Consider the following 25,901-nt stretch of genomic DNA (forward strand, 5'->3'; position numbering starts at 1 on the left):
AGGGCTCCAGGAGAGAAGATTGCATTTATGTAATGTAAACACAGGCACAGGCAGTTCTGCAATTGATCAGAACCGATCACCAGATCCAGGCCAAAAATCATGGGCCTGGACATGACTAATTGGTTCTGAACCAAATCAGCACATCACGGGGACAACGGGCGCACGCACACCCCCTAGCCCTGCGTGCGACCGACGTACAGTTACGTTGGTATATATCATAGGTAAAAAGGCGCTGGTAATCTTAATATATCACGTGTTATAAAAATTAATAGGTGATTTAAAGTGTAATATATGTGATTAAAAATTGCTACAAATATATATATGATCTACTATTGGTGCAATTAGCAAAGAAAAGTGCATACCAGTGCAATTTCAATTCAGAAGTGTTTGTGCTTCTCAAAGTAAATTAATCCACAAAGGTGTGGATCAGTGAACCAATAAATAGATATATAAAGAATTCCATACAAAAATCACATAAGAATATATAAAAATATAAATATATAAATGTGCTCCAAGTAGTGTTTAAAAGTCCAGGCAATAGCATGCAATCAAAATTGTGCTTGGTGGATTCTTATTAATCCCTTCACAGTGCTCCAGGTGCTGGGATGTGACAACCGTCAATTAAGAAGTGCTTGTGCTTCTCAAAGTAAATTAATCCACAAAGGTGTGGATCAGTGAACCAATAAATAAATATATAAAGAATTCCATACAAAAATCACATAAGGATATATAAAAAAAAATCACATAAGAATATATAAAAAAGTATAAATATATAAATGTGCTCCAAGTAGTGTTTAAAAGTCCAAGCAATAGCATGCAATCAAAATTGTGCTTGGTGAATTCTTATTAATCCATTCACAGTGCTCCAGGTGCTGGGATGTGACAACCGTGGCCTCTTACCAGCTAGCAGCAGGTCACAAGGACCCCCAACGCCTGTGATCCCTTTATTGGGTGGATCAGACCTCTCCTCGATTGCTTGGATCTCTGGCTCCTATATTACTCGAGTTGGACCATGTAGTCCCCCCATACACATAAAGATATAGAAGAACAAATAGCCTCCAATAGTGAAATACTGTTTTATTCTCCAAAAAACATACACTATAAGGTGACAATTAGCCTCTTACTATTTGTTGTGCCCTCCTGGCACTGGGCAATTCGGCAGTACAAAATCGTTTTTTTGGGTCTTAGGAAGATATTGTCCGGGGATCTGCAGCACCCTGTATCTCCTTTCCCCCTTTCTTTGTATTGCGGCGGTGGATGTGTATCCCAGCCTCTGTTCCGAATGCCTCTGTGTGTTACTTCCGGGTTAGCATTGACCACAATGCATTTCGCTTAACGAGCGTCCTCAGGCAGTCATAGTACAGTTACGTTGGTTTGCGCACCCAAGCCACCTTGCTGCAGTAAATCTGCGGTGGGTGGTCGACAACTGGATAAACAGAGGGGATGGCAGTGTTTTATTATCCTGACTTTACAACTTTGAGAGAGACGTTTTTCCAATCCACTCTAGGCTCACCAATCACAATAATTTCTTCCATTTGTTACCTTGGTGTGGCTGCCTCACTGGTCCTACACACAGTACAATCTGCAGTCTGATAAAACAACTCAGCTGGCAGACGTTTTATCTCCACCTGTCTCACAGAACCTTCTATTCCCACTAGTGCAAAACTGGAGAGGATGAATTGTAAAGCCCCCAGCTCTTGACGGAGGACTGGTTACTTTTTATACTTTGTCCTCACTCACTTGGAATTTGACTATAGAAAGCCTCAGTGGAGAGGTCTGTCTCTGGGTAAATTTACAGCCAGCACAAGTCTGTCTTTTCAGTCTAAGGTTTTATATTGTACATTGCATATTGGGTCTGATGCAGAGGCGGCTCTAGGCTTTGTGAGGCCTTAGGCAAAATTTAGACATGAGGCCTCATTCACCCCCTTTGCAGGGGTTAAGGAAGAACCCCGAGGCCGAGCATCTTATTACTGCTGCTGCTTGTGTGGGTGGGATCTGCACTGTGGCAATCACATGGGATTAATAGGAGAGGAGAGTTAGCCGTTTGGTGCAGTATACATCCCAACCACACAAGCAGCAGCAGTAATAGAATGCTCTGCCTCAGGGTTCTTCCTTAGCACCTAAATAAATGGGGGTGGGGATGAGGGATGGGACTGGGAACCATGGGGTAGGGGAAGAGGAGGAGGGGGTATAAAGGGGGGAGTGGGTAGATGATGAGGAATGGGTAGAGGAGAACTGGTGTGAAACTGGGGGATCCTGGTCTGTACAGTAATAAAAAAAAAAAAAAAAAATTTGTGCTTGCATGAGTGAAAGAAGGTGGGGGGGGGGGGGGGGCGGGGAGGGAGAAGGAACGAAAGGGGAGGAAAAAAGAAAGGAAGAGGGTGCCCCTTACATCAGAGTACTCACTTGGAAGCAGAAGAGAAAAGGGAGGGAGTGGATGGAAGGGATGAATGGAATTGGGCTCCATCTTTCCTCTTCTGGTTGCTGGTCTTCAATCCTCCCGCCCACATATCATCTTTTCTGAGGCAGAACACTGTCAGGGAGTGTGGGTGGGGCAAGCACAGGAGGAGAGGGCAGGAGGAGGAGCAGAAGCAGCTCTCTCTCCTCTCCCGTCTGGTCAGCGCAGCGGCTCTAGTATATGGCTGTGATCTGTGGCTGTCAGTGAGCTCCCATCTCCCAGTGAGCTGCTCCTAATCACCGCCCCGAATCGTAGCGGATTGTACCACTTACAGACCGGCCAGGACTCGGGACTGTGCTGATGGCAGGGAGATCCCTACTGCCAGCCTCAGAGGCGGCTCTTTAACTAGGTAAAGTAGGTGGTCGCGAGGCCTTAGGCGACCGCCTAATTTGCCTTATTAAAGAGCCGCCTCTTGTCTGATGTGTAGTAATAATTATATGCTACTGGGTTTGCATGCGGAGTTGCATTATTATCGGTTACCTGGGTGTGGCTGCCTCACAGGTGTTTGGCTTGCCCTCCTACACACGGTACAGTCTGCAGTCTGTTAATTTAGGTGGCAGAAATTTAAGCTCTACCTGTCTCACAGAGATTCCCACTAGAGCAGAGCTGGGAAGGATGATGTGTAAACTCCTCTGCTCTTGTAGGACTGGTTACCTGGTATACGTTGTTCTCACTCACTTGGGATTTGACTATGAAAGCCTCAGTAGTTATGCAGGGCTCATCTTTGCCTTAAACATTCTCTGTGTTAGAGGTCTGTCTTAATTGTAAATTGACATCCTTGGCACAAGTCTGCATGTTGGGCCTAAGATTTTATGTTGTACTTTGCATCTTTGGCCTGATGTGTGGTAATCATTTTTGTGCTACCAGTTGTGGAGTCACATTATGTTTGCATGGGACTCTTATGCTTAGACTCTGACTAGGACCTTAAGTTGACCAGGTCCAGGGTTTATTTATACATCCTGCTGCTGTATTTCACCCCTGCTTACTGCCACATGTAACCTCTAGTGGTACACCAAAGGTTGGATGTTACTCTGGATAATCTGTTATAGCTAAGGCCTCTCATGGGTTTTTTTTTTCATGGCCTCCAAATTGGAGAATTCGCATTCCTTTTCCACTTGTGGATGAGACCTCCAGATTCCTTGATCTTACACCTAGGATTTTTTCAGCTGGGTGATTGTATTTACTGTCTACACCAGTGGTCCTCAACTCCGGTCCTCAGGGCCCACTAACAGGCCAGATTTTCAGTATTACCTTGGGGAGATGCAGACTAGAGTACTGCAATCACTGAGCAGCAAATTATATCACCTGGAATGTATTTCAGTTACCTTGCAAACCCGGCCTGTTAGTGGGCCCTGAGGACCAGGGTTGAGGACCACTGGTCTACACCACTTCTTTTTTTAGTGGATGTTTTTTCTGTTACTATGAGAGGGTCCCTATTAGACTGTTTCACGCATTTGTCAGGGACCTTATGTATTGTTTCTTTATAAATAACAATATAAATAATTTACTGCTTGTGGCAATGTAGCAGGAGAGGCTTCGGTCTTCAATAGAACAGCAGCAGGGGTCTCCTGCATAACATTTATACATCAGCAGAAGATATTTAACTTTTACTTTTTGCATGGCTTTGCTTTTACACATATTGTGGTGGGATTATCTTTTACCACAATGTTAACCTCTGTCTGTATATACAGTGCATCTGGAAAGTATTCACAGCGCTTCCCTTTTTCCACATTTTGTTATATTACAGCCTTATTCCAAAATGTAATTGATCAATATTCTACAAACAATACCCCATAATGACAATGTGAAATAAGTTTGTTTGAAATCTTTGCAAATTTATTAAAAAGAAAAAAAAAAAAGAAAAAAAAAATCCCATGTATTCACAGCCTTTGCTCAATACGTTGTTGAATACTTTGCCCCAATTAGCAGATAAATATTCCTGAAGTACTGTAGTCATGTTGACCTTTTAGGCCAACACCCTACTGTTTAGTCTTTTCAGGTGACAGTAGGTGCACAGTAGCTTAGGGTATCGGCATTGTCACCATATTGCAAAGTTTTTCTATATAGCTGGTTATTCTTACACAGTGGAGATTAACATGGGTTTCTGAAGGATAAAGCGTGTCTCAAGGCACTGGGCTTTGTCACATTCCTTTACAAGGATGGTAGGTGCTGGAAAGTCACCAGACTTATGCTTTTGTAGAAGATCCTCATGTGCTTATATTCTATATAAGGTGGTGTTTTTATATCTCCACCATAAAGTCAGACCTAGTCATTCCATATAGAGTCTGTTGGGGCTAGTCTTTTTCCACTTTGCGGTCAAGTCTTTGGCCACAGTGTTCTTCAATTACCCTGTTTCTTTGGCCACACAGGCTTTAGGGGCTTTCACATGTCCTTAAATTACCAGGGACGCACAAGAGCAGACTCTTTTATTACGGATACTGATTTTTTGGAAACAGTCCTGTGTAACTTTGAGCTCCTATTTGCTGATATGGATTCTAGTTTTCCTTGCAACTAGGTCCCCTACCTTGGTTTTTCTCTCTATTGAGAACTGTGTCCACTATATCTATGATATTTATTGTAATCCTGAGGGTGGTAAAGGTCTTTGGGCTTTTAATGACCCTCCCTAATCTAGTTAGTTCTTGCTTATCTCATGAGCTGTCCTGGAAGACACTTAGGGAAAACCAGAGTTAGACGTACCGGTAACTCTGTTTCCTTGAGTTTTTCAGGACAGCCGGATTCCCATCCTTTATTTATGATGCTTTGTTTAGGGTTCATCCTTTAATTATTGTTTTAAAACTGACCAGTTCAGCAGAGGGACTTCCTTTTTAAAGTGTACTTGGTGATGCATTTCCTGTTCCTGTTGGAGGAGGTGCTCTACCTCATGGGCTGTCCTGGAAGACTCATGAAAACAGAGTTATCCGTAAGTCTTACCCTGGTTTATAGCACTGTTTTTACCTTAGCTGCTTTTTGGGCCAGATCACGTTGATTTTTAAAGCCTAACCCCAGGTATACTATGACTTTAATATTTTGTTTGGACCAAGCTGGCTATTTCCTTTAGTAATTGATGCAGTGGTTGTTAGCACTGTATGTTGCATCAGCGAAATACAGTATACAGCGCTGTTTCAGCAGTGATGTGGCGACTTCCCATTTCATTCTTATTTTCATACTAAGTTAAGTCAGGTTGAGAGCTGCTCAGCCATTCACAAGCAGCTTTGTATTATTGAGTCCAAATCTTTCTGTGGTTGGCTGAGGTGGAGATTGACCTCATCTGCCTACCTCTTCATATTCTGATGTTTGTGTTTTTTTTTTTTTATTTACAGAGAATTGATGAGATCATGAAAAGGACAAGGAGGAGTGACATTCAAGAAACAAAGGTATGCTTCCCTGTGATGGCTTCTGGGTTTTCTTATTAACTTTGAACTGCTATATAAAAACATTGAAAACGGATCTGCCATTGATCCACCACCCCTCCAATTGCAGGCTGTGTGCTGAGTGTTTTTATCACAGTCCTTCCTACAGTGCATCCATAAAGTATTCACAGGGCTTCACTTTTCCCACATTTTGTTATTTCAAAATGAATTAAATTCATTATGTTCTTCAAAATTCTACAAACGATAAAGCATGATGACAACATGAAAGAAATTTGTTTTGAAATCTTTGCAAACTTAATAAAAAAAAGAATCGTAGAAAAGTGACAGCAGAAAAAGACTGAGTAGCCCATCGAGTCTGCCCATTTTTTTTTTGTTTGGGGGGGGCTGGGTTTTTTTATTTATTTTTTATTGTTTTGCTCGCTAACTTTGTTGTCTGACTATAGATCTATGTTTATCCCAAGCGTGTTTCAAGCCATTTACTGTTGACTGCCTTACTATCTCTGCTGATAGTTTATTCCAAGCAATAACTAGCCTTTCAGTAAAATAATACTTTCTAAGATTAGTTTTGTACTTTCCTCCAGTTAGTTGTTTTGGTTTCATATTGAAAAAACTGCCCTCCTGAGCCTTATTCACCCTCTTGATGTATTTAAAGGTTTTAACCACTTACAGCATACTGACGTACCCGTACGTCGGGTAACTTTGCGGGGTTATACCGGGATGATGCCTCTAGCTAGAGGCATCATCCCGGTACCGTGGTTTAAAGCTGACGGTCGGCTTTCCGTCGGTAACGACCGATGCGGCTCGGGAGCTGCTCGATCGTTACCCGGGTGAGCGGGAGGGGACGTCCCCCTCCCGCTGCCTTCCGTGGCTTTGCTCGGGGCTTCCGTCCCACCGGGAGCCCCGAGCACCCAGCCGGCACGTCCGCCGGCTGGATGGAGTCCCGATGGATGCTGGAAACGGCATTGATCGGGTCTCCGATGACGTAACCCGGAGGCGGCGTCCATGACGTCACTTCCGTGTTACTGTGCTGCAAAAGGCGGCAAATTTAAAAAACGGCTTTATGCAAAAACGCAGTTTTCGGCGTTTTGCATACATGGAAGTGTAGTGGAGGGGTCTAGGGTCTTTTAGACCCTCGATCCCTCCACAAAGTGTACCTGTCACTACATATTGGTGTCACAAGGGATGTTTACATTTTTTTTTTTTTTAAAACCTGTAATAAAGTTAAAAAAAAAGAAAAAATAAATAGGAAAAAAAATTAATTTAGCCTCCCCCGTCACCGTTAGCTCGCGCACAAAAAAAAAGTATACGCAAGTTGAGCCGCGAATGAAATCGCTGTTCAAACCACACATGTGAGGTATCGCCGCGATCGCCAGAGCGTGGGCAATTATTTGATACATTTAAAGTGTCGCAGATTGAGATATCTATTGACCGTAGTTTGTCGCCATCCCACGGGGGGGGGGGGGGCGCAATTTTAAACCGTAACATGTTGGGTATCTATTTACTCGGCGTGACATCATCTTTCACAATATACAAAAAATGGGCTAACTTTACTGTTTAGTATTTTTTAAATGCAGTGAAATGTGATTTTTCAATTTTTTTCCAAAAAAATGGCGTTTTAAAGACCGCTGCGCAAATACCACATGACAAAAAATTTTGCAATGACCGACATTTTATTCTCCAGAGTCTTTGCTAAAAAAATATATATAATGTTTGGGGGTTCTAAGTAGTTTTCTAGGAAAAAATACTGGTTTTAACTTTTAAACAAAAAGTGTCCGAAATAGGGCTGGGGCTTAAGTGGTTAAGTTCCTGAAGTCGCTCTCGATATGTTCAATCCCATAAACCTTTCACTGTTTTTGTTACTCGTCTCTGGACTCTTTCTATCTTATTAATATCTTTTTGTAAGTGAGGTCTCTAGAACTGGATTCAGTTAGTACAGAAGTATTCACAGCCTTTGCTAAAACACCTTTAGCACCAATTACAGCCTCAAGTCTTTTTGAGTTGGATGCTACAAGCTTGGCACACCTATTTTTGGCAATTTCTCCTATTCTTCTTAGCAGGACCTCTCAAGCTTCATCAGGTTTGATGGTTTGATGGGGAGCGTCCGTGCACAGCCATTTTCAGATCTCTCCAGAGATGTTCAATTGGGTTCAAGTCTGGGCTCTGGCTGTGCCACTCAAGGACATTCACAGAGTTGTCCTGTAGCCACTCCATTGTTATCTTGGCTGTGTGCTTAGGGTCGTTGTCTTGTTGGAAGGTAAACCTTTCTCCCCAGTCTGAGGTCCAGAGCACTCTGGAGCAGGTTTTCATCAGGGATGTCTCTGTACATTGCTGCATTCATCTTTCCCTCAATCCTTACTAGTCTCTCAGTTTATGCCACTGAAAAACATCCCCACAGCGTGATGCTGCCACCACTATGCTTCACTGTAGGGATGGTATTGGCCAGGGGATGAGCGGTGCCTGGTTTCCTCAAGACATGATGCTTGCTATTCAGGCCAAAGAGTTCAATCTTTGTTTTATCAGACCAGAGAATTTTGTTTCTCATGGTCTAAGAGTCCTTCAGGTCCTTTTTGGCAAATTCCAGGTGGGCTGTCATGTGCCTTTTACTGAGGAGTGGCTTCCGTCTGGAAACTCTACCATACAGGCCTGATTTGGTGGAGTGCTGCATAGATGGTGGTTCTTCTAAAATGTTCTCCTCTCTCCACAAAGAAATGCTGGAGCTCTGTCAGAGTGAATATTTATGTACATATGTTTTTTTTTTTTTTCATTTATTAAAAACATTTGCAAAGATTTTAAACAAACTTCTTTCACGTTGTCATAATGGGGTATTGTTTTGTATAATTTTGAGAAAAATAATGAATTTAATTTATTTTGGAATAAGGCTGTAATATAACAAAATGTTGGAAAAGTGAAGCGCTGTGAATACTTTCCAGATGCACTGTATGCCCAAGCTGGTAGATTTTTGCTAGCTCAGTTTAAAATCTGCTAGTTGACTATAAAATGATTGTGAAGGTGTATGTAAGGTTGTTAGTATTTTCATTTATGAGCTTTCATTTTTTTTCACCTTACATGTATTGATTATATTTAAATGCCTGAGATAAAAAAAAAAAAACATACAACTAACCAATATATCACATATGGTTAAAGCTTTGTTTGCCCAATTCCACTTCTTTATAATTTTTCAATTGTCAGTTTTAGTTTATTTTTTTTAATTTACCTTTTTCAGAAAGATGATCCAAAAGCAGAGGTTCAGTCATCTTTAAATTCTGAAAATGGTCCAAAGGATAATGAAACAGGTGGGTAATTTAGATGAAGAAAACAGTCTAGCATTAGGTAGTATACCATGGAATAGGAAATTAATGTATGACCTAAAACTGTTTTGGAGAGACACAGGCTACTGCAGTATAAGTAATTGTCATATTTTACGTTTTTGTTGGCTTTTGTGATTTCCTTTGTGCTCAGAGGGAAAGTCCACACAACAGTTTTATTTGTTAGATATTGGTTTCTTACAACTGCTAAGGACTCTGGTGGCAAGATCTCTGTCCTTGAGATTCACATTTGCTGTTACGATTACAAAAAGTTGTCCTACTCACCTTGTTACAGTTTTATCTATTTATTATATAATATGAAGAATGCCTTAGGATGAGTGGGAACACCCTAAATGCAAAGGTGGATGAGAAGCATTCCAGAAACTATGGTAGAAAAATGACTGAAGTCCTTAAGAAATGTAATAAGGCAGAAGGGAATACAGCCCCACATAGTTCAAATACATTTGACGTTTGAACCCCACCCAATTCGCATTGACATGTGAATCGGCAGCCTTCTCTATAAAGCCGGTTCACATATCTCACATATCTGCGGGCCAGCCGCAGTCCATTTTTGGCCCCTTTCATGCGTGTGCAACTTGTCTTGCGACTTGGGACTGCAAAGTTGCATGACAAGTCGTACCCTAGGATTTCCAATGAGTACCGTTAATATCTGTGTGACTTCAAAGTAGTCCCTGCACTACTTTGGTCTGACTTTGATACGACTTGAGGTCCATAGATCTCAAGATTACACAGGCATTGCATTACATTGGCATTGCTGCAAGTCACGTGACATTCAGGTTGCACAAGTGTGAAAGGGGCACAAAGAAGCAAAAAATACTATTTGCAAACCCTAATATTTTACTGATACATGTTAACAGGGTGGAGTTATATTGCAACCTGTTTCCCCAATTAAACTGGAGATCTTTTCCTTGGTGCTGTATGAGGGCCGGGATTAATATTTCTATTTAAGTACTTCACTATGCTTCCATTAACAATCATACAGACACCTTCCGGCATAATGAGAAATATTCTCCCATGTACGGTCTCAGAAGGCCTTCCCTTCAGTAGAGTGGGGTGTGTTGTTTATAAATGCAATTCATTGGTGCTCAATTTTTTTTTTTCCCCTGATGCTGGTATTTTAGTGCACATCAATGGGTTATCCTCTCATACAGAAGATACGAAACCTGCTGTTGCAATCATTGAAACCAAGCCTAAAGAATTGTTCTCCAGTGGCCTGAAAACAAATGTTAGCCTTATCCAACTTGATGCATTTGAAGGGAAATGTAACAGTCTGGATGATTCCACGGATGAAGTTCAGTCAATGGATGTGAGGTACTTAATTAGTTAAAAGGCAGCAACATATTACACTGCATGTCAACCAAATGTCACTCCTTTAGATTGCAGGCAATGATGGATGAGGGCCTTTCCTTTACAAGCTTATCAAAGGGATGATGTAAGGGAGACACTATACCATTTAAGGATAGGAAATGGCAGTGATATAAGATAGTGAGACTTACACAATAAAAATTGGTTAGGTTAAAAGGCAAATATGTCCAAATGGGTTAAGTATGGTAGAACAGAGAAGAATAGGGAGTTCTGAGGAATAGGGTCTGACCTATAGATGCCATCTTTGTGAATTACATTGTAAGAGGGGAAAACTGAGAGACTTAGGGCTCTTTCACACGGGCGTTCCGTATGTCCGTTTTTCATCCCATCCGTTTGCGGATGAAAAACGGACATAATGTATCTCTATGTAAATACGGATGTCATCGGATGATCATCCTCGGACATCCGTTTTTTGTCAGTTCAGTTCAGTTCAGTTTTTTTGAACGGAGGAGAACCCTATTTTTTCTTCCTTTCAAAAAACGGAACTGAAGCAAAAACGGATGTCAGTGGTGTCATCCGCAGACATCCGTATTTACATAGACATGCATTATGTCAGTTTTTCATCCGCAAACGGATGGGATGAAAAACGGACATACGGACCGGATGACACAAGTGTCATCCGTGTCCGTTACAAAAAAAAAAAAAGGACCTGATCGGGCAAAAAAAAAGGAACGCCCGTGTGAAAGAGCCCCCGTGTGCCTTGTGAAATTCTAGAACTAGCACAAAAGGAATCTGTTTCTCTTAAACGATCCCCTAGAGACTTCTTATTTTGAGGAACTAATGTGCTTGTTCTCCTGCAATTCATAAAAGCACCAAACCAAAAGCTCAGATATTCACGTAAAGTGTATAGGGGGAAAAAATTTAAAGTTGGAAAATGTGTACAGGGGGGTAAAATTGACATCCAGCTTCTCACCAAGGGAAATGGGGATTACACTAGTCTTTGCTTTGAGTGGTGTAAATTCTAAGTGAAATAAATGTGTCCTCTTTAGGGACACTATTTACATAATACTATATTTTCACATGCAGAAATATGCTAAAAATTAATAGATAAGTTGCTAACAGATTTATACAAGGAAGATTTTCCATACTTAAAAACTGGCAAAATATAATACAATGTAAAATGCATAACTATGTATGTGGTATACCTGGCTGATCTCCATGGAAGCTGGAAATGACTATAATAGGCACCACTACTACAGTGATCGCCTCTAGCTTTTGGACCCCATGCCAGGTTGCTCTGCTGCTTAATATACATAGGACATTGCTTGTATGGGCACGGGCCAAATTCCAAGAACACATTTTCAGAACATGCATTTTCTCAATTAATGTAAAGCGTGGAGGTCGAGGCACTGTCATGTTCTCTCCTTGATCCATTCAGAGAACACCAGAAGATATCCAAATGGTGTCTGAACCACGCAGCAGTTATCCGAATGGTGTCTGAACCACGCAAGAGACCTCCCGTTTTCACTAGGCAGCTGGGCAGTGCCTGTAATGGGACTTGGACTTTAGCAGCAATCACTGTAGTAGTGGTGCCTACTACAGTGATTTTCAGCTTCCATCAGGCTTAGCGAAGTATGGCATGTATATTTACATTGGTTCAAGCTGGCTCCATAAAGTAGCCAAGCTGGACCAATGTATGCAAAATAGGTCATACCTAACTTCAGCTTTAACATTCAACAAATTATTTTACATGCTTAGCATTGTTTCTCTATAATTTATTATTATTTAAAAAAAAAAGGCTGTTCTAATAACTGTCAGAATAGTATCTGCTTTTTTATAGGTAAGCCCTAAAATATAAGGATTTGTTTTATTACAGCATCATGTGAAATGTGAACGCTTTTGTGTTGGTAAAAGTGAGGGCAGAACCCCTAAAATGGACCATGTATGGAAAAACCATGAAAGAAACCTTTGCTGCTTATAGTATTCAGACAGTTTGCAAATGTCTTATTTCCATTGCAAGTTTAAAAATAGAAGGGTCTGTGAAAGAGCTCCTTGTGTAACCTAAATTGAATTTACACATGCGATCAGAAATAAAGGTTGGGGCATGTATTGTGCATATGCATGGTTTTGGAGTCCTGTGGTAGTGTCCTTCAGAATCTTTAGAGTACTTCACTTCATTAGGATAGAGTGGAGTTAACAGGCAGTTTTGTTATGAAAATATATCTGAAAAAATATGAGCAAGAGACAAGGACAGCTCCAGATGGTCCAAACAAATGTTCCTGTCAGCCTTCCAGGCAGTTTATGGGCCTGGAACAAGCATACAGGTATGAAATCCTGGTTTCCTGTATTTATTTAATGCCAGGTTTACTTAAATAGTTTACCAAGTATGGGATGTGGACCTGATTGGTATGGGATACAAGGTTTCATTTCCTTTTAGTATATCATAAAACCCCATATAATTAAAGAATGCAGTTGCCTACCTTTCTTTCCCTTTTCTTTTGTATGAAACATTCACTTTCATTTTGTACCATGATTATCTCTAGAAGTAATTGTCAATATTTTCTCGCAGTCCAGTATCTAAAGAAGAGCTCATATCCATCCCGGAATTTTCACCGCTGAATGACCTCAATCCAAGTGTTTCTTTGGAGAATGGGACTAATAATTCCAGAGCCTTGGAAGATCTTCTGGATTTCACTGGTCAGGCCACTTACTCCAAGATCTCGAGCGAAAGTATACACATTGATGACTGTAATAGAAACCTTATTGATGGATTTAACAGTCCAGGACAAGAACCCAAACTTAACACAATCTGCTGATTTTACACAGCACACTGTAATATGGGTAATGTTTCATTTAGTGTACTTATGCATGTAGAGAAAAGACAAAACCCACTTAGGAAAATACATTCATCTTGTGATCGTTGTCTTCCAAGTATAGCACAATGTTAATAACATTAATGTTATTTAAAAAAAAAAAATTCTAAGACGTCTATGGCATCACTAGAGGTTCTAAATGAACAACAAGGAATAAAGTTTACCATGTTAGAATTGGGTTGCAAAACTGACCTAAATGGTTAATCACGAATGCGCTTCTTTTTGGTACGCTTAATATATAATTTAAAGCATTTGGTTACATCTGTTTGATAAATGCAAAAAAAAACTGTTGATCCTACTAGAAATCTTGTCAGCTAATAACCACCTGTGCTGCACTTTCATCTGGTACATTAGTCCCAGCTACCTCTGATGCTAAAGAACCCCTCAGCTCTGTTATGAAGCAGTGTAGAAGGGAAGGTGTTTGTAGTCCTGTCCTATGGTGACAATGCTGCTTCTCTATAGATAAAGTACAGTGTGTGAGAATTGTCACCCTTTGACAGAAAGTGTTACTGGCATGATCACCAGTTGAAAATAAAGGGAAAAAACTGAACTATGAACCTAATACAAGAAGGTGATTTGCACTTTGCAATTCTGGTATTTTATTCAGCGAACAGTCAAATAGCTACATACATATAGTTTCCACCCAAAAAGACCACTCTCCTTAAAAAGCGTTTCACTCCAATGGGCTTGCTCACAAGGATAGAGTAGGTGGCCTAATTGCAAAGTGCGAATCTTATCTTACATTTTTATGTTGGCGTGAAGACGGGCTACAGGAGTTGACACCAGGCTGGTCCGTGATCACGAAGGTGTGGATTTGGGTATGTTTTTACTGTACAGAAAATAATGCAGTCACGACACCTAAGGAATGGTAAGTTGCAATATATTACATTTTCATTCTTGGGTTTAGATGTTCTTTAAAGAGGAACTGAACTCTGGAAGCTGTGCCCAGGAAAAGTCAGAAAAAGGACAAATGACCAGTCACCAGTATTGCCTGTGGTCTGCCTGCAGCTGTTCTTTCCCCATTACTGATTTGCCATGCTTTGTTCTGCTTTGTCTGTGTGGAGGTTGACCATATTGGTAGAGGCAGCATTTTTACTTTCTATGTGCCTTGAGCAACTAAACAGTACAGCAATGGCATCACTAAATCTCACCCCTATTCTTCTGAGACTAGCAGTTCGAAGCAGCAGTGCCTTCTATCTCACTCTGTAGATATAGGCAAACTCTCATACTAAGGCTGGCCATACACTATACAATTTTCTTGTTCAACTTTCCTTTAGATTTACCAAAACCATGTAATATAGGGTCAAACCTAAACACTTTCAATTTGTATGCAGTCAGGCAGGCCCATGCACTACTTAGTTTAAGGTAAATCTAAAGGAAATTGAATAAGAAAATTGTATAGTGTATGGCCAGCCTAAGAATTGCACTGTTATTTCTCTCTCATTCGTTGACGGACACAGCTCCTGACCTGCTTAACCATTGGCTTATACTGTCCCCCTACAGGAGTAGGACACTAGGCAGAAAAAAAGTTTGGCTACACCTATGGGCAGTCCCAGGGGGTATACTCCCTCTCTCTGCTATCGGTACTCAGTTTTTTTTTTCTGCCTAATCAGGAGTAAAGACCTAGTTCCTTGCTGGGATCTTTGGTCCTGCCAATTTTTTCTTTTTTGATAGAATCTTTTCTACTGTTTTTTTCCTGTGAGATCTACAATCTACTGCTGGACTGGGCGACTGGCTCGGTAATCTGGATCTAGTGGTCACCCCAGTTTGGCCAGCGAGGGTACGCAGACCTCCGCTACACGTTAGGTCAGCCTCAACATGGACCCCCCCGGACAGGGGCTGGCCTGCAGGTTAAACTCCTCGCTAGGTCGCATATGACCGTGTCTCGGCCCGAGTCGCAGTGTTCCTCCTGGCTGCCAGCCCCCCTTCCATTTTGATGTAAAGGAGGTGCTGTCTGGAGCAGTGCCCGTCCGGTTCCTGGTATGGTAGGTGACTGTCCCCCCTCTCCCCCTGGGGGGTTTTCGGGGGGGAGGGGGCCCCTCCATGGGATGTCAGACCCCTGGGTTTCCCTCCTTCCTGTTAGGCACTCCCTTCATCAGTGTAGTGGTCCCTGTGGGCCATATGGCCCCCCTACCTCCTTTTACTGACGCTAGGGCTGTGGGGTGGCCTTGTCCACCACCTGGGGTGGGGGCAGGGTGCTGTCCTTGCGATCGGGGGGGGGTGCGCAGCCGGCGATCGGCTATTGGGGTGGCTGTACCTGGTGGGGGCTCTTGCCAGGGGCCCCCCTTCCTGCCTATTCCATTTTCTGAGGTCTAAGTATCCCTCCTGGGTCCCTGGGAGCCTTGTGGTGCCACGCAGGGCCACTATTTCAGGGTGGTGAGTCTGGTGGGGTCATCTCCCTCTCTACTAATGATCGATTGGTGCTCTGTGGCTGACAAAAGGGTTGGCTGCCAGAGTGGTGGGGGTTGTCCCTTAACAGTGTTTTACACTTTTGTGGGGTCCCCCTGGTGATTTATGGAGTCTTTGGAGTATATCTCCCCACCTGATACCCTCTCTGAGGCTGCATGGCCCTCCGGGTCCCATCCATCTCTCCATCGATGCACTGACGGCAGTTCAGGAGTTTTTGGTGTCCCGGGTGGGGGTGGCTTTTGGGAGACGGGCTGGCGAAAAGCACCCGCCGCTTTCCCCTGCCTCATCTTTCTCATCAGATCCTGAATCTGATTCGGGTGAACCATGGACGTGGGTCATCCAGCTTGGTCTGCAACTGCAACCACGTGCACTGAATCCTCAGATAGTGAGGCCACTTCTGCAACCACATATGAAAAGTTCGCTTGTGAACGCACTGATTGTAGCTCTGCGTGAGACCTTAAAGGTGGAGGATGCAGCTGAAGGTGCTGCAGTGGCGCAGGTTCCCTTTGGCATTCACAAGCTATCCAGAGCGGAAAAGGTGTTTACTTTCCCCTCCTATTTTGACAGAATTATGACTAAATGGTTGGGACGACCAAAGCCTCCCCTTGAGGTCCCTAAGCGATTTTGCTAGGCGATACCGCTGAGGAGTCCCTTAAGAAGTGGACTGTTCCGCTGATGGTGGACCCTCCAGTTTTCAGGTTAAACAAGGCAATCATGATTCCGGTTTAAGAGTCCCCAGCTGACAGGAAGGGCTGTGGCCCGCAATATGTATACCCTGGCTAGTTCGGCACTGAGGCCGATATTCACAATTGCCCTGGTGTCGCAGACTCTGACTGTATGTGCTAGGCTTTTGCGCCGTGACCTGTAGGGCTAGTAGCTTCCCCCTACCTTTACTGAGCTGGCGCACCAGCTGGTCCAGGGGCTGCAGTTTATCTGTGATGTCTCTTTGGATGCGGCTCCCCTAGTGGCTCGGCTCTCTGTTTTGGCAGTGGTCCTTCGGCGTGTTTTTTGGCTCAAATGCTGGTCTGTGGACCAGATTTCTAAAAAGGCCTTGACTGATCTTCCCTTTCAAGGAGATTGCCTGTTTGGTGCTACCCTGGATGACATCATTAAAGCTCTCGCAGGGGGGAAGAGTACCTTTCTTCCGCAGGCTATTAAGGGCAAGGACCCTCATCATAGATGTGGGCCCTCCTTCTCGCCTCATAAGTTTTTTTCGTCCCTCAGGGTAAAGGGATCGGAGCCCTTCGGGGGCCTCCTCTGGAGGATCCAAGTGAACTTGGTCTGGCAGGTCAAGAGCGGGCTTCTCCAGACCCACGAACAAGGTCCCTTTATCATGATGGTGCACCCTCACCTGTATCTAGGGCGTCTTCGCTTGTTCCTGGACCCGTGGACTCCCCTGGTACAAGTCAGGTGGGTCCACAAGGTGATTCGGGCCGGCTACAAGATTGAGTTTCGTTCTCCGGTAAGATTCTTCCTCCCAATGTGCGACTGCCCCCGGTCCGCTTACAACCTCTTTTTGGGGCGGTGCAAGACCTTTTACTTTAAAGTGTGATGGTCCCGGTTCTGACTTCGTAACGTTTTTTCATGGGTTTTTACTCAAACCTGTTTACAGTCTCCAGGAAGGAAGGCAAGGTGCATCCAGTTCTGGACCTCAAGGCGCTGAACTGCTTTGTGCGAGTACAGAAGTTCAGAATGGATTCCGTTCGCACGGTGGTGGTTTCCCTGCATCTGGGATTTTTCTTGCCTCCATCGATATCAAGGACGCTTACCTTCACATTCCAATATATGTCAGTCTCCAGCGCTTCCTCTGCTTTGCCGTGGGAGAGGAGCATTATCAGTTTGTGGTGTTACCCTTTGGTCTCGCTTCTGCTCCTCAAGTCTTCACGAAAGTGTTGGCCCTAGTGCTAGCATTGTTACGCCAATAGGGGATCGCGGTCCTGGGCTACTTGGATGACCTCCTTCTGTGAGCGGAGTCTCCGACTGCTCTGGTAGAAAACCTGAAAATCACCATACAAACTCTGAGGGAGTTTGGCAGGATTCTGAATTTTCAGAAGTCTTCTCTGGTTCCATCCACAAAGCTGGACTATCTGGGTCTGACTCTGGAGTCTGCCAGAATGCTCCTTCCTCTGGACAAACTCCAGAAGCTGCAGGCTGTAATTCTTCTCCTGCTGTCCAGCAGATGGTAATCCCTCCGGACTTGCATGCGGGTGCTGGGCTTGATGGTGTCTACCTTTTGAGGCAGTTCTGTTTGCACAGTTCCATACGAGGTCCCTGCCAGGGTGATTCTGGCCAAATGGGACAAGAATCTACAATTAGACCCGGCTGAGCCAGGGAACGAGTCCCTGATATGGTGGCTTTGTTCTTCGACGCTTCGGCTTGGCAAATCTTTCCTCCTCATGTATTGGACAATGGTCACCATGGATGCCAGCCTGTCCAGCTGGAGAGGCGGCCTCGGTAAAATTTCTGCTCAGGGGGTCTGGACACTGGAACTACCAATCAATGTCTTGTTACTCAGAGTGATCAGACTGTGCCTGGAACATTGGACGGATCGTCTTCAGGGATGTCCTGTGCGCATTCAATCGGGCAATGCCATGGCCGTGGCTTATGTCAATCACCAGGGGGGCACAGGAAGTGTCCTGGCCGGCCTTCTAAGGTTGGCAGAATGGTTCATTCCAGCCCTCTACCCTGTACACATTCTCGGGGTGGAAAACTGGCAGGCAGATTACCTCAGTCGGCAGGCGTTGGACCAATTGGAGTAGTCCCTTCATCCGGTGGTGTTTCATCAGTTGTGTCTTCGGTGGGGCATCCCTGCGGTGGATCTGTTGGCTTCCCGGCTCAACAGAAAGGTGCAGAGGTTTGTGGCTCGGTCACGGGATCCTCTGGCGGACACCACGGATACGCTGGTGGCCCCGTGGGGTCAGTATCATTTGACTTACGCCTTCCTTCCTCTCAAGCTTCTGTCAAGACTTCTATGCAGGATCAAGGCAGAAGGGATTCCGGTCAACTTAGTGGCCCCGGGCTTAATACGCCGATCTGGTGTGGCTGGTCACCGACATTCTTTGGAAGCTTCCTCTTAGGGAGGATCTGCTGTCCCAAGGACCAATCTTCCATCCTGCTTTACAGTGGCTGGTTTTGACTGCTTGGCTGTTGAATGCCAGGTGATGATGGATAGAGGTTTCCAATGCTGTTAAAAGCTAGGAAATCTACTTCTAGGGAGATCTATCATCGTACGTGGAAGACGTAAATTGCGTGGTGCGAGTCTCTTGGGGTTCATCATCACTCTTTTTTCAGTTGCTTGGATCTGGACCTTCCTTCAACGGGGGGGGGTTAAGCAGAAACTGGCCTTGAGTACTATTGAGGGTCAGGTGTCGGCCTTAGCGGTCTTCTTTCAACGACCCTTGGCCACAAACTCCTTGGTGCATACTTTTCTTTTCAGGGAGTTAGGCACTTGACCACTCCAGTGCAGTCTCTGATGCCGCCTTGGGACCTCAATTTGGTGCTCTCAGTCCTCCAGAAGGCTCCTTTTGAGAATCTTCAGGAGATTCCCCTGCTTATGCTGTCCCAGAAGGTGGATTTTTGGGTGGCTTTCACCTCTGCGCACAGGGTGTCGGAATTGGCGGCGTTACCCTGTCGCTCACCTTACTTGATGGTTTACAATGATAAGATGGTTCTTCGCCCCGTCCGTCATTCCTTCCTAAAGTTGTCTCTGATTTTCATTTAAATGAAGACATTTTGTTGTCTTCCCTGTGTCCCGTGTCCCAGGCCAAAACAAGGAAAATTGTTTTGCATGTCTTGGATGTGGTCCGGGCGATTAGGATGTAACTGCAGCTATGGAGTCTTTTAGGAAATCAGACTCACTATTTGTACTTATATTATTTGTCCGTTTCCTCTGCAGCCATTTCCAGATGGATCAGACAGATGGTGATTCATGCCTATTCCATCAAAGGTCAGGTTCCTCCTTTCCCTGTCAAGGCGCACTCTAGTCAGGTTTGCAAGACGGCCACCTGGTCCTCTGTGCATACTTTCACAAAGTTCTATAAAGTGGATGTAGTGGCATCTGTGGAGGTTTCCTTTGGCCGCAAGGTTTTGGAGGCTGCTGTTTTAGAGGACCTGGTTCTCTTTGATGGTGTATTGTTTTTTTTCAGGTGAGCTCCAGTTGTTTTGGTTCGGCTCCTGTTTACCAGGTTGGCTATAGTTAGCCTTGGGAAATTCTTTTTCGCTGTTCCCACGCCTCATGTTTAACACTGCTTTAGGACGTCCCAGTGGTTAAGAAGATCAGGAGCTGTGTCCGTCAATGAACGAAAGAGAAAATAGGATTTTTGACTTACCGTAAAATCCATTTCTCTGATGTTCATTGACAGACACAGCACCCACCCCTCTGTGGAGTTTGCTTTCTTCTGACACTGCTTGTAACAAAACTGAGTACCTATAGCAGAGAGAGGGGGAGTATACCCCCTGGGACTGCCCAATAGTCGTAGCCAAACTTTTCTTCTGCCTAGTGCCCTACTCCTGTAGGGGGCAGTATTACCCAATGGTTAAGAAGACCAGGAACTGTATCCGTCAATGAACAAGCAATGGATTTTACGGTAATTCAAAAATCCCATTTTTATAGGGGCAAATTCAGACAAAAGGTAGATCCTTCAGAGTACAGTGAGTCCCCTACAAATGAAAATTTGACTTGCTAACTTTAAAGTATGCGAACATATGTTCACATGTCAAATCCTGTAAAGCTGGTTACACACACGTTTTGTTTGTTAAACCCAGCGGACGGAACAGAAAAAAATTGACCGATGTACCAACACAAGCAATGTTGGTGCAGTGATCTCCCGCGCTGTGCCTTTGTGTTCTGAGAGGGGGACTCCCCCCCCCCCCCCACACCAGAACACACTGGTCAGCATTCGCAGCCTTTGTCTGCAAGTGCTGATCTTTGTTGGACTTATGAACAAATTGGACTTACGAACGAGCTCCCGGAGCGGAACTTGTTCATAAGTAGGGAACTTACTGTATTGCTTAGGCACAACTAACCTTTCTAAAACGTCACTTATAGCACAGTCAACTTGCACCACTGTCTAACATGGCTCACTTTATTCCCAGTCACTTTCATTTTAGTACCCCTGGTAATGTCATGCATAATTTTTATAGAAAAAAAAACTTTTGACAACAGGGGAAAGAAAGAAAAATGAATGGTTACTAACCACTTGATCTCCAGGTTTTACCCCCTCATGACCAGGCCATTTTTGTGCTATTCATCACCGCGCTACTTTATCTGGTAATTGCACGGGCATGCAACCTTGTATGCAAATGAAACTTCTATAATATTTTTCACACAAATAGAGCTTTCTTTTGGAGTTGTTTGATTGCACTGGGTTTTTTATTTTTAAATTATATAATTGAAAAAAAGAGAAAATTGTGAAAAAAAAAAAACATTTTCAATTTTCTGTTTTAAAACCTATCCAACAAAATCTAATTTTTCATACATTTAGACCAAAATGTATTCTGATACATGTCTTATACTATCCCATTAGTGTATATTGGTTTGTGTGAAAGTATGAGTCTTCAAACTATGGTGTATATATAGTTGAAAATTTATAATTTCTGATGTACTGACGGCCAGTCTCATTTCTTGAGGCCCTTTAAAATGCCACAACAGTACAAATTACCCCCAAATGCCCCCTTTTTTGAAAATTACTCAGTCTAAGGTATTTAGTAATAGGCATGGTGAGTTTTTTTTTTGTCACAATTTTTTGGAAAATTAAGAAATTGAAGAAAAAAATGTGCAGTACAGCGTTTTTAATAATGTGGGAAAGATAATATTTGGCAGGATATTTTTTTCTGCTGAGATTTCCCTACTTTCCTGTCTGTGACACCTGTACAGGTAAGGTTGTAAATGAAACAGAAGACATGGACACCTGCTTAAATTGTTTACTGGTCTGTAAAGGTTGGAGCGCAGAGTGTCCCTACCCTTCCTCCCCCTCTTCATTGTTCCCTCTAAACCCCCCCCCCCCTTTTCCCCTTTTTGTTTTCCCTTTTTTCCTTTTTTCCCTTTTCTTTTTTTTCCTTAATCTTTTTCTGGGCCTTCTAGCTTCTCGTCTCTATTGGTAACTACACTTTCTCCTTTTGACAACTCGGGGAACATGCTTGTTCTAGGGGTTCACATAATGCGATTGTCCCCCCCCCCCCCCCACGAAGGGGGCCGCCAGCTGTTTTGCGCATGTGACGAGTGTACTACAGGTCTAAACTAGTGAACACATCTTACTAAAATAGAATTAGGTTTAAGCAACATGTTTTTGCTTAGCATTTTGAGGGTTGCTTGCGGGCCGATATGTGCTACATCAAAAATTGGAAATGTACCCTTTTTACATGAGTGAGAATATGATTCCTTATGTCGAATCTAGATTTTGGTATACTCCGCTCAATTTTACAATTAACAGTACCTGGATACTCTCCTCTATGGTTTAGGTTTGTTTGATCTGTTGTGTTCTCCTAATACATATGTTTTGTGCAATGGAGGTTCCACTTAATTGCCAATTTCTCTTTTGTTCATCGACGGACACAGGGCTCCATAAATCATAACTAAAATATTGCCTCTTCCAGGAGTAGGACTAGGCAGAATAAAAAACACCTGGCTAAGCCCATGAGCCATCCTCAGCTGGTATATAACCCCCCTCTCTGCTCTATGTAATCTGTTTTAATCGGTCTAGTCAGGAATAAGGACCTAAGCTCCCTGATGGCATCCCCTTCACGGCGATTTACTATTCGGGCCTCACACAGTTTTAGACAGAACCACAGCCAAAAATAAGGGTTTCCTTAATCCAAAAAGAGCCAGGGGGAAACGCCCTTTCGTCAGTCCAGGAGATATATTAAGGCGGGACCAAAGAAACACTGGACACAAATAAACCAAAATAAACCAAAAAGGCAACAGAGATTTTTTCTCAAGCATATTGCTCTAAAGTACACAAAAAGCAATGACGGTCTCCAGAAAATCTACCTCTAGGAAGATCTACCATCGTACTTGGAAGACGTACATTGCGTCGTATGAGTCTCTTGGGGTTCACCCTCGCTCCTTTTCAGTGGCTCAAATATTGGCTTTCCTCCAACGGGGGGTTGAACAGCGCCTGGCCTTGAGTACCATCAAGGTCCAGGTTTCAGCCTTAGCGGGTTTTCTTTCAACGTCCATTGGCCACACATTCCTTGGTGCGTACCTTTCTCAAGGGAGTTCGACACTTGGCTCCTCCATTGCCACCACGGGACCTCCATTTGGGGCGGTCAGTTCTTCAGAAACTCCTTTCGATAGTCTTCAGAGGTTCCCCTGCTTACGTTGTCCCAGAAGGTGGCCTTTTTGGTGGCTACTACTTCTGTGTGCAGGTTGTCAGAGCTGAAGGCGTCGTCTTGTGGTTCACAGAGATATGGTGGTTCTTCATCCCTGCCTGTCGTTCCTTCCAAAGGTCGTCTGATTTCCATTTGCATGAAGTCGTTGTGTTGCCTTCCCTATGTTCCAGGCCTAAACATCCTAAGGAAATTGCCTTGCATTCCCTGGATATGCTTCAGGCAATCAGGGTATGCCTGGCAGCTACGGAGTCTTTTAGGAAGTCAGTTACTATTTGTACTCAGATGTACCTCGAAAAAGGTTGGCTGCTTTTGCTGTGACCATTTCCAGATAGATCAGACAGACAGTGATTCAGGCCTATTCAATTAAGGGTCAGGTTCCTCCTTTCCCCGTTAAGGCGCACTCTACTCGGGCGCTTAGTGCTTCTTGGGCCTTCTGTCATCAGGCATCAGTGATGCAGGTTTGCAAGGGGGCCACCTGGTCGTCTGCGTACACTTTCACAAAGTTTTATAAGGTGGATGTGTTGGCATCTGCGGATGCTTATTTAGGTCGCAAGGTTTTTCAGGCTGCTGTTTGGAGGACCTGGTCTTCTTTGAGGGTGTATTGTTTTTTTTCAGGTGAACTCCAGTTGTTTATGGTTGAGCTCCTTGTTAACTGGTTGGCTACGGTTTAGCCTTGGGAATTTAATTCTTGCTGTTCTCACCCCTCACTTTTGACACTGCTTTAGGACGTCCCAATGGTCAAGAAGATTAGGAGCTGTGTCTGTCAATGAACGAAAGAGAAAATGGGATTTTTGACTTGCCATAAAATCCACTTCTCAATGTTCATTGAGGGACACAGCAACCACCCCTCTGTGGAGTTGGCTTTCTTTGACACTGCTTGTAATAAAACATGCGTATAGCTGAGTGTGGGTGTATACCCCCTGGGACTGCCCATAGGCGTAGTCAAGCTTTTTCCTGCCTAGTGTTTTACTCCTGTAGGGGGCAGTATAACCTAGTGGTCAAGAAGATAAGGAGCTGTGTCCATCAATGAACATCAGAGAAATGGATTTTACGGTAAGTTAAAAATCCCATTTTTTTTTTCTGCCTAGTCAGGAGTAACAACCTATTTCCTTGCTTGGATCTTTGGTCCTTGCAAAATTGTTTAGATCATTTTTTTTTCTCCTGGATTTTTTCCTGTGAGATCTACAATCAACTGCTGGACTGGGTGACGGGCTGGATAATCTAGATCCAGTGGTCACCCATCTGGCCAGTGAGTGCACGCAGACCTCAGCTCCGCACTAGGTCGGCCACGACATAGCCCCACTGGACAGGGGTTGGCCTGCGAGTTAAATGCCTCACGAGGTCACAGGACTGGTTCTCAGCCCAAGTCGCAGCATTCCTTCTGGCCAACAGCCCCCCCCCCATTTCGATGGAGAGGGATTCTGTCTGGAGCGGTGCCCATCTAGTTCCTGGTATGGTGAGTAGCTGTCCCCCCCCTCCCCCAGGAGGGTTTTGGGATGGACGTGGGCCCCCCCTTGGGATGGTCGGACCCCCGGATTCCCCTCCTTCCCACAGGCACCCCTCCTTGCCAAGTCCCTCATCCTACCCTCCACCTCCATGCTGGGGCTGTTTAGGTGGTCTGGGGGCAAGGCACCAACTAGCGATGGGGGCCGGGGGGGGGCGCTGCCATTGACCGGACAATCAACTGTACCGGGGGGGGCTCATGCCAGGGCCCCCCATCCTGCCTGGATCTGTCCTTGAGGCCTGGACTCCCTCCTGGATCCCTGTATGCCTTGTGGTACTGCGCGGGGCAGCCATTATGTTGTAGCCTGTGTGTTTCCATACACGGCCGCCATGTTTGTCTAGTCCTGTTTCCATTTTGTTGTGGTTTGCTATTGGAAATAGCAGAAGCCATGACAGTGGAGCCCTATGGGCGGCGATTTACGTGGTGGAAGCCCCACCTCATCCCCTGGTGCTGACTCCTGGATCATTTTACTTCCTGATCGCCACACGTATAGTACAGTGACGGCAGGTGCCTGTTTCTGTGGGTGATGAGTCTGGTGGGGTCCTCTCCTGCTCTGCTGGTGACTCATGGAGTCTTTGGAGCACGTTTCCCCACCTGATCCCCTCTCTAAAGCTACGGGGCCCTCTGGGTCCCAACTATCCATCCACACACTGAAGTGACTAGTACTGGAGTCCCTTGTGTCCTGGGTGGAGGTGGCTTGCAGGTTACGGGCTAGCAAAAAGCACCCCCTGCCTTCCCCTGCCTCATGAGATCCTGAATCTGATTCGGCCACCGCGGACGTGGGTCACCCTGCTGGGTCTGCAACCATACACCTGGAATCCTCTGATAGTGAGGATGATTCCTCCACGTCTGCAACCGCGCACGAAAAGGGGCTGGTGGATGCACTGATTGTATCTGTGCATTAGACCCTGAAGATGGAGAACGCAGCTGAAGCTGTGGCGGAGTCGCAGGTGCCCATTGGTACTCACAAGCCATCCAAAGCGGCAAAAGTGTTTCCTTTCCCTGCCTATTTTGACAGAATTGTCACTAAAGAGTTAGGATGACCAAAGTGTCCCCCGTGGGGTCCCTAAGCGCTTTACTAGGCGTTACCCCTATGAGGAGTCCCTTCTAAAGAAGTGGACTGTGCCTCCGGTGGTGGACCCTCAGGTTTCCAGATTGAACAAGGCAACCATGATTCCGGTTAAAGAGTCTCCGGCCTTTAGGGATCCGGCTGACTGGAAGGCGGAGGCTGTGGCCCACACTATGTACACTCTGGCTGGTTCACCATTGCCCTAATGTCGCGAACTCTGACCGAGTGGGCTAAGCTCCTGCACCATGGCCTGGAGG

At 44.5% G+C, this 25,901-nt stretch overlaps 1 protein-coding gene across 11 annotated transcripts in view; it reads left to right on the top strand.

Annotated features, from left to right (window-relative positions):
* MAP7D2 (MAP7 domain containing 2) overlaps positions 1-25,901 on the top strand; it is a 291,288-nt gene that overhangs the window by 258,478 nt on the left and 6,909 nt on the right. For 10 of the 11 annotated variants that reach the window (XM_082246120.1, XM_082246125.1, XM_082246126.1 and 7 more), the window contains 4 exons: positions 5,779-5,827; positions 9,051-9,122; positions 10,277-10,466; positions 13,030-13,301. In XM_082246120.1, coding sequence (XP_082102246.1) covers positions 5,779-5,827; positions 9,051-9,122; positions 10,277-10,466; positions 13,030-13,276 — 558 coding nt within the window. In that variant the 3' untranslated portion in view covers positions 13,277-13,301. The remainder of the gene's footprint in view (positions 1-5,778; positions 5,828-9,050; positions 9,123-10,276; positions 10,467-13,029; positions 13,302-25,901) is intronic. The other variant, XM_082246124.1, reaches the window with a different exon arrangement.

The sequence above is a fragment of the Pelophylax lessonae genome (assembly GCF_965119305.1).
Source record: "Pelophylax lessonae genome assembly, chromosome: 2".
NCBI classification, from domain to species: domain Eukaryota; kingdom Metazoa; phylum Chordata; class Amphibia; order Anura; family Ranidae; genus Pelophylax; species Pelophylax lessonae.